At 36.7% G+C, this 9,826-nt stretch overlaps 2 protein-coding genes across 2 annotated transcripts; both read left to right on the forward strand.

Annotated features, from left to right (window-relative positions):
- Positions 1–311: 311 nt before the first annotated feature.
- On the forward strand, positions 312–6,205 carry LOC145660853 (uncharacterized). The gene is made up of 4 exons (XM_081726277.1): positions 312–559; positions 1,347–1,755; positions 2,298–2,471; positions 5,351–6,205. The coding sequence occupies exons 1-4, from the start codon at positions 312–314 to the stop codon at positions 6,203–6,205; spliced, it is 1,686 nt and encodes a 561-aa protein (XP_081582403.1).
- LOC145660854 (uncharacterized) lies at positions 6,202–9,486 on the forward strand. Its single transcript, XM_081726278.1, has 3 exons — positions 6,202–6,378; positions 7,173–7,491; positions 9,050–9,486. The coding sequence occupies exons 1-3, from the start codon at positions 6,202–6,204 to the stop codon at positions 9,484–9,486; spliced, it is 933 nt and encodes a 310-aa protein (XP_081582404.1).
- The last annotated feature ends 340 nt before the right edge of the window (positions 9,487–9,826 follow it).

The raw sequence follows: 9,826 nt of genomic DNA on the forward strand, positions 1-9,826 counted from the left end.
AAAGTAACATCTATTTTCACTTTCCGTTACACTAAGATAGTGAACATGTTTATGAATTAATATATATAGTTCTATAGCCTGATTGTTGTCCTTTCTTTTGCAATAATTATTTACTTTTAAACTTGTACGTATTTCGAGAAAAGTAGGAATTTATTACAACATTCGATAATTTTGAATTTCCCGTTGTACGGTGGCGCCGCCATGTGAACTGTAGCCATACTTCATCCATAAGCGTAGAAAGCATCAGTGTTACTAACCACTTGCTGCTCTTTTCTATTGTGAAGGTGGTGCGTGATTTTCTATCCGTCATAATGGCTAGTAAGAAACGACCACTGTCAAAGACAAGAAAAAGAAATAAGCAATCTAAAGCACGTCGTCTAGCGTGGAAACAACGAAAACTTACCGGTACAACCGATAATGTACCGGTAAATGCCGTTACAGAGAATTTGGAAGATACTCCACTACAGGGAGACAATAGCCTTCGGACTGACCAAGACATCGGTGAAGAACCTACGAGCTCTTCTAGAAGTTTTCAACAGGAAGATAGTTTTAATATGAGGTAAGAATGTTTACTTAATAGTTTATATATCTTCTACACAAAAAAGCAGAGTAGAATTGTTTCTTTCAGAAACTAATAATAATAATAATTAAAATTAATAATAATAATAATAATAATAATAATAATAATAATAATAATAATAATAATAATAATTATTATTATTATTATTATTATTATTATTATTATTATTATTATTATTATTATTATTATTATTATTATTATATGCTTATTATATTACTGAGAACAGCTATGTAATAAATTTACAACACTGCGTTTTACATATCATATGCAGACAGTGGGGTGTTCACACCGGACTCGGATATCTGTTTGAGAACTATATCCTGTCAAGAAAATAACTTTGTATAAGAACAAGGACTGTCACAGAATAGTTTTGTACGTACAAAGGAGTTATTACGTAGTCAGGTTAGGGGAGAGGGCGGGTCTGCGATATGATTATTTTTTGTTACAAGGGGAGGGGAGCAACGACTCCAGAAGAAAATTTTCTGGGGGGGGGTATAGTTGAAGCTGGTGAAATGGGGAAAAATGCAATCCCGGGTCCCAATGCTGGATCTATACATTATACATTTTCGTGAGTCAGGGGAAGACCGTCCCCCCTTAGGGCGCCCATAGAGGGGAGGTATAAGAGCAGATTAAGTAATCAAAATAAATAATTTTAAAATTTAAATTTCGGATTGTTATTATTAACTTATAGACATTTCACTTTTTGTCTTTATGATAAAATTGGAAAAGTTTCTTATTCTCATATTGAGTTCTTTTTTCTCCACAGTACCGAAACCGAACCATTCTATGTTATCGAGCCTGAAACGGAAGTCACCAAGAAATCTGAATTAAGTGGCCGCAGAATTGTTGATTTGGGACACGTCCTTCGGTGGTCGATGACATTACAAGACAAACACCGTGAAGTCTGCACTTTAGGGAAATTGCAGTATCACAAAGAAAGACGTGTTGGTCTCCGTAGCTTTATCCATTTCAAGTGCAGGGTATGCAACAGAGAAATAGTCCACTCAACTGAAGAAACTCCCAGGTCAAAAGTTATGACAATAAATGAAAGTGCAGTTTGGGGTACTTTAACAATTGGAACTGGTTATTCCCATCTTCAGGAGCTACTCAGTGTAATGAACATTCCTTGTATGAGTAATGATCTGTTTAGTAAAACTGAACAGCACCTAGAACCGGTAAGTAATACATTTGTTTGATATGCAATAAGAATAGGCTTACAATTTCCCTCTAACAATAACTCATTCTCAGTGGCGTATTTACGATTTTGTTTCGGAGTGGGCTTTGCTAACTTTCGGGGGGGGGGGGGCTTTGCCTGAAAATGTGACAATTCTGCAAGATATTTCATATACTTTACTATAGTAAGTAAGATTTCGGGGGGGCTTAAGCCCGGGAGCCCTCCCCCTAAATACGCCACTGCTCATTCTGGAGAAAACTAGAATACTTCCTTAAACTTTACTTTGGGCCTACAACATTGTAAATTTGAACATTCAAAGTTTATTATAATTACTACGTTTGCAATTGTCTTTTTAGATCTGTATTACTTACATTTCTTAACTTATAATGGTAAACTGGAATTGTAGTTCCAAAGTTTAAACTATTGTTCTATTTATTTATTTATTTATTTGTATTTATTTATATATATATTTGACTTTACATTTTCAGTAAAGACACCAAAATTGCTTCAACACATTTTGGATTTATGTCTAATTGTCTGCAGGTTTGGGCTGATAGTCTTTGGTCTCAAATGAAACAAAATGGAAAAAAAGAAAGACAAATCGCAATCGAGAAGGGACATGTTGACCCCGATGGTGTTCCATATATAACAGTGTACGTTGATGGTGGCTGGAGTAAAAGGAGTTATGGTCATGGACATAATGCAGCTTCTGGAGTGGTAAGTTGTTCTACCGTTAACTTACAAGGCAGGGTACCCAGTAGGGATGCGCACGAGACGAGTCGAGACAGCATTTTCCTGACAAAATTCGAGTCGAGACACAGCTCTTCCAATAGAGAAGAATACATTTTTCGAGTCGAGACATCACTTTTACAGCACATTTTCGAGACGAGGCAGCATCACATCTTGTCTCGTGCGCATCCCTAGTACCCAGGTGTAACACACCGGTTGTGATAAGATTGCACAGACATAAAGAACATTGAAAAAGAAGCGACACGTATTTATATATATATATATATATATATATATATATATATATATATATATATATATATATATATATATATATATATATATATATATATATATATATATCGGCCAACAAGCACATTGAAAGTGTCAAATAGGGGCATAAAATAGGGTCAAAATGAGATTATGTGGAATATAGCGAGAACGAGAAGAGATATCGGAAAAGTTTAAATGTACGAATATTGCGAAATAGGAGGTGTCCTTTTTACGAAGAAAGAAATTATGATTCGTGCTACAAATATACGGTACTATCATCTTCTAGTGCGAAAATTCTTGTAATAGCATACTGGTATATTATAAGAATTATTATTGTTCCCACCATACTATGGTACCGTATATATGTAACAAGAACCATAATTTCTTTCTCTGTGCTCATTAGAGCTGTAATATGGAACCATAATACCAAATATATTCGCCATGCTGCTGTAAGTTGCAAAGTTAAGAATTATATGACTTTTATTGCATACCAGTTTCGGACTAGTTTTCGTTTCTTTCCTAATTCTTTTAATAGCAATGAATCCATGTGAGGTCCATTAGAGACAAGTCAATAATAATATAGGTATAAACATTTCATTGATATGGAGAAACAAGTGTTCGGCTGGTTTTTACGCAAATAAAAACAGCCTCACTCCAGTAAAAGTTTTAGCTAAGGCTTTGCTCAATATACAGCACTCAACAAATAGTGACAGAAAGCTCCTTTTCTGGCCTAGTCAGACACAAAGAAATTGTTTTCAACCCCGGAATAAATGCTTAGTGACGTCACAAACTATTACCTACGGAGGAGGTGTCCTTTCTCAACGAGGTGAAGAGGGGGAGGAAGGCGTCTTCTCTTTCGGGGTGGAAGGTGGCTGACCTCTTGACAAGCTATTCACTGACATTGTAACTTTCAAGGAAAGGGTTCTTTGTTGTGTATTTTTAGGAGAAATATAATCCTCGCCAAACGTTGAAGTCCAAACAGCTGCCACGAAGTAGAACAGAGACCTGTTTTCTAGTTTCTGTTGGTCCCTGCGACGCGGTCAGATAAATGATTCCATCATCTTCGGCATTACATTGAAAAGTAAAGTGTGAGCTATTTTCTCAGTGATGGGATTACGCGGAAAGCTTTACTACCTACATGGGCTTTTGAGACACGGACATATTATTATTTGTATTATTATTATTATTATTATTATTATTTATCCGTCCTATAAAGATTGTCAAAGAAAAACATGATATCCAGTTTTGCAGAATAATTTCTGTAACTAATTTTTCTTGTTTGTTTATAAGGGACATTTTAGATTGTAGGCCTAATTATACGGGACATCGATAAAACGGGCCGGTATTATATACATAGTTACTTCATGCCAGACTCAGTGTGCGAGGACATTTTACAAAGGAGATAAAGTGCATATCCGAGAAAATTAACATGGGGAAATTCAAACTTATGGAAGTTATCTAATCCTGCACAGAGATATTTCCCCCTCCTTCCTCCCTGGTAATTCTCACACCGGTCATAGCGTATGCGCCTTTGGCGCGGGAGACTCGGGTTCGATTCCCGGCGGGAGCTCATGTGGTTCGGATTCCACGTTAATCAGTAGGTCCATGTCTCATATAGCCTCGCTGCTGAACGGGACGTTAAACTCAAAATCAACTTAACTCACACCGGTCATACTATTTTAAGAAATACAACCTATCTGACGAGAAACGTTCAAAATAGCGTCTGTTTTTAAAATTTTCTGAGAAATCCATTTGCTGCTGCAGTGTGCTAACAGGTATATTTATTTCTCTTGAATATGTGTATTTTCTCAGGATTCTTTCCAAGTAGATACCACCTTCTTAAGAGGGTCGATATATATAATTTTTTAAGAACTAGATAACTGCCGTAATTTTTAACGGGTTACAACCAAATTTGGCGTAAAATTTAGTTGCATACATCTCGCGTACGGAGGAAAATGACTATGTTAGAAATTCGCCAAAATGAGATAAATCGATGTTTGATATCTATAACTGGTTCCCTACTTTGGTCCAATTTTTGTATGTTAATTCTAAACCTGAATTGAATAATCGAGTCTTGAAAATTATAGTATATGTGCTTCACTATATGTCAGAGAGGAAAAAAAAAAGCATGTTCTGAAAAACGTGCTGTTTTCTGACATACTGTTTTTCTTGCACACGCTACATATATCTTGGACAACGGGTGGAACTTTTTATAAATCGTAATTTTCACATTTTTTTAACCGACCGAAACCAAACTTGGCACAAAAGTGAGTATGTACAATATCTGAGTTAAATGTGAGAATCCGCATGATCCAACAAACCAAAATGACAGTCGTTTGGCATTTTAAAAGAATTATGTGTCTTCTGTAGACCTGTGCTAAAAGGAGTATTATAACCAATAAAATGGTGAAATATGTTTCACATAATTTTAAAACAAGAAATATGTATATAGCCGCACACATTCTGTTCTTTATACTTTTTCTTCTTCTTTTAGACATTTGTGTTAAATTGTAATGAAGAGTACTATTGTTCTTTATATATTGTAAAATATTTCCAATATAGAGTCTATAGGAAAACTAATTTTTATATTTCAGGCATGCGTTGTTGGACAAGCGACGAAGCAACTGTTATTTGTTGGAGTGAGGAACAAATATTGTTCAGTGTGCGCTTCAGCTGAATCTAAGAGAAAACAGCCAAGCAATCACAAATGCTACAAAAATTGGTCTTCATCTTCCTCGTCAATGGAAGCTGACATTATAGTTGAAGCTTTCCAAAGGAGCGAAGAAATGCATGGCGTTCGTTATAAGAAATTCATTGCGGATGGGGACTCAAGTGTTCATGCAAGAATTATTGAAAGAGTTCCGTACGGGCGCTATGTAACCAAAGTGGAGTGCGCCAATCATTGTGTCAGGAATTACACAAGTACCCTGCACAAACTTCGCTCTCAAACTAGTTTTTCCCCTGAAAGTAGAGCAATCTTGAGGAATAAAATTCCTCGTTTAACGGCAGCTGCTCGAGGAGCCATCACGTACAACGCCAAAAATAATCATACTGTTGAAGAACTCCGTGATGATTTAAAAAATGGTCCATCGCATGTTTTTGGAAGCCACGACAAATGTAAAGAATATTTCTGTAAAAATGAGAAAGAAGACATTGATATGTTGCCTGTTCTCTCTGGTCTGTATTACCATATCATGGCAGCGGTGCAGCAATTAGTGCGCAAAGCTGATAGATTGGTGCCAAACGAAACTACTAATAGAGCCGAACTGTTTATGAGCTTACTGTGCAAGTTCAATGCAGGAAAGCGATTGAATTTAACAAAAAGAGGTTCGTTTCAACGCAGGTGCTATATTGCTGGACTAGCTTACCAAAAAATGCCATGTGGCATTACAGTCCATGGAAATCCGCAACAAAAAAGAGTCCTGGGACGTACTTCAAAAAATTCATGAAGAAGAGAAAAGCCACTAGAGACCGGCAGTCTAAATCCACATCACGGAGAGTTAGAAGAAAACTGGAGTTACAGCCTGAGAACAACAAAGACTATGGGCCAAATGCAGAGAAGCCACCAATGTCACCGCCATCTCTTCATACGGCATGCGAAGGGGAACTCTCTTCATTTACAGTAAGTAATCCATTACTACGTCTATTATTAGTAGTTGTAGTGGTAGGAGTATCAACACTGCTTTGTTTGAGTACAAATTAATTTCCTGAAATTGCCTTGCTTCAGGACACGTAAGAACGCAGTTTTCTTTCAAGTTGTAGCGTTTTTAAAAAATGACCATTATTCACCTGCAGCAGCTAATAATAATAATAATAATAATAATAATAATAATAGAAATATTTATATGGATCTGCAATTTCCTTGCGAAAAGAAATGGCCAAAATATCATGATAACTGATGACAGGTTGGGCGGCCTCTGGGATCGATCCCAAGATCCTCGGATACCACACTTGCGTTCTGCCGCTGACCTCCATCCCTCAGATATGCATATATTTGATATCTGCGTTGTTTTGGCCGCCAATACTGCATAATTCTGGGTTTTCGTTCAAGCAACGGGAGGTATTCTAGGTTACTTCATATCATGTTCAATTCTTTCCTTTTCAAGAAGATAAAAAAAATAGACTACGAGGTTTGTTGTTATTCGTTTTCATTCAGATTTTGCCAGGTTTCATTGGGTTTTACTAGGATTTATTCAGGGTTTATTTTTCTTGTTTTTATTTATTTATTTATTTCTTTGTGCATGTGCGAGAGTGGCGGCGACCCCTCAGATAGAATTTCGAACAAGAGCCTTCCTTTCAGGACCGACCCTTGCTTCCTGTATTTTCCTTTCTCAAATTATGCAGATTTTCAGTGTTTTACTTTGTACACAAGGTCTACTTGTGTGTGCATATAAAACTCTTTTCATTGTATTTTAGATTACTGCCGAGGAGAGAGCAGCAATCGAATCTTCATCCAGAGGACAGCATGGAAATTTGATATATGAGCAACATCGGCGTAACAGACTCACTGCCTCGATGTTTGGAAAAGTGATGAAGCGAAAAGATAGTACACCATGCCACGCACTTGTAAAGCAAATACTTTACAAAAAAAATATTTGGACGACAGCTATTGAATATGGCAAAAATAACGAAGATGTGGCTCTTCAAAGGCTTGCATATGAAAAGGGATGGACAATAGAAAAAAGAGGACTAATTATTGATCGCCAACATGGTTTCTTGGGAGCAAGTCCTGATGGTAAGTTTTCTGACTTCTTGCAATTATTTTTATATGATGATAAACATGCAGCGGCCCTAATCTGATCTTACAATCCTTTGCAAATACTGGAGCCGTTTATTGTCCATGATTTGTCTTTCCTATTAATGCATTTCATATTTGTTATTTTATACTTTATGCGTGTAGGCTACTTTCCCAGACGTAGTGGGAACAGTGTTGAATTCAGGCATCTTCCTCGAGAGGGCATACACTTTACCATATATATATCTAGTGGTTACCGTCTCTGACTGCTGGTCGTGGGGTCCCAGGTTCGATTCCTGGCTCTGCCAAAGCGAGATGGTCTAGAACGGTGCCCACCCAGAATCGTGATGCGACTGGGGAGCTACTTTGTATAAAAGACAGTGGCGATCACGGTTGAGAGCTTCAACCTCTCCTCTTCTAACACTTCTGGTAAGCTTGTGAAAATATCCTCATTTCCTTTCTGAAAATTTCCAGATTAATTCGTGCCAACCATTAGAGAAAAACTAAGTCATACTTGCAGCAGGGACCTCATCTTGGCTTTACTACGCACTACTGACCAGGGCAGAAGGAGCCTCACTTTGTGGAGATCCCTGGTTTATATATGCATTATCCACATGACATGTCTCTTGTGGCCTACTTAACAAATTATCTAAATGGTTTTGTTTCTTTTCCTTCACTCTTTTCATGAACTTAGGTTATAGATAGTTATTGCCTGATTTTGCAATAGTACATTTTCTCTTATAGATTATACCGTATAGACCAAATATGTACCTTTTACATAATAATATAGACTTTACATAAAGTTTTCTAATTAACTTTTCCTCCTATATCAAACATTATTTTAACATATTCATACAAAACAATATATTGGAAAGCTTGTTGTTAGACACAATGTTATGCCCCTTCCGTTCTCCACAAACCACGACCGACACTAGGTTCGCGGCATTTTTTTTTTCTTTCTTTTTGTAGCCGTCATATTTGTGAATCAGTAAATCATCTAACCATAATGTTCGGCGCTTTTTGTGGCATACGAATATACCTGAAGTTGCCCAGAAAATATTTTCTCTCTCACCGTGGCTCGACAGGAAGCACTCGCTTCTCAGACAACTTTTCGTTCAGCGCAAGGAATTCTTTCGCCGCTGTCTGTCTTTCTTCACGGGATTACGCTTCATATCAATGCATATAGCTCCAAAGTTTGTGTTGGTGGGGTGGGGGTGGGGTGGGAGTGGAGATTAGGAGGAGGGAAAGGAAAAACCGCAAGATACGACAGAGGTAACTCCAAACTGCCGATATATTTGGTTGTGGTGGTTATAATATTGTGTGAGGGCGAGGATGTCCTAGAGAAAATGGGCATCTCTTTACATTCTTATCAAAGCCTATTCAGCCGTTCTACTGTACTAGGGGAAAGTAAGTAATTAGTAATTAGAAATTAAACGTTCACAAAACTTGTTCAATCAGCTATTTTTATAACTGCGAAAGTGCTGCTTGTAACACATACATGATTTACAATTCGTATGAATCTGTGCTTAATCCTTTATCCTATTCTTGTATTCTTCAGGTTTCATTGTAGAAGAGAATGCCCTAGTGGAGGTAAAATGTCTTCCTTCCCTTAGGGGCAAAAATATGGAAGAAGAAATAAGACGGAGGAAAGGTTTGTTCCTATTAGAGATCTCCGATGAGGGTAGCTTGAGGTTAAAACGGAACAGTGATTGTTATTACCAGATCCAAGGACAGTTAAACATTTCAGAAATCAGTAAGTGTTACCTCGTTGTCTATATTGATGAGGCCACACCATTGCACCTTGAGGTTGTGGAGAGAAATGAAGATTTGTGGAGTAATGTAATGGTTCCAAAATTGTCAAGATTTTTTAAGGAATGCATGTTGCCAGAGATTGTTGACCCCATGGTACCACGCAACATGCATTGCAGAGACCCAGAATATATTACGAACGCTCAACGTGCATTACATGAAACAAAAGAATGTGGGAAAAGATAATTTTCAGTTACTTCCTGTAATATACATATATAGACAACTTAGTTATTTTGTGTTTAATTTGGGGATGTTAATTGAGTGATATTGAGCGTTTTCTATTTACTATTTAGAATGAGTGGGTATGTTTTTATATATATGTGCGAGAGGTTTATTAAATTTATATATATTAATTGGGGATTAAATTTTGGTAATAAAATATTTACTTTAATTATTTAATAATAATTATATTTTTTTATATAAAAGGTAGTGAATGTAGGTGTTGTGATATGATTATGGATATTTGGAAATTTTGTTAGTTGAGTATTGCTTATTGAGCATTGAGTATTTGAGTTTTGAATAGGAG

Source organism: Thermobia domestica, chromosome 9, assembly GCF_964235325.1.
Source record: "Thermobia domestica chromosome 9, izTheDome1.hap1.1, whole genome shotgun sequence".
In the NCBI taxonomy this organism is placed as follows: Eukaryota; Metazoa; Arthropoda; class Insecta; order Zygentoma; family Lepismatidae; genus Thermobia; species Thermobia domestica.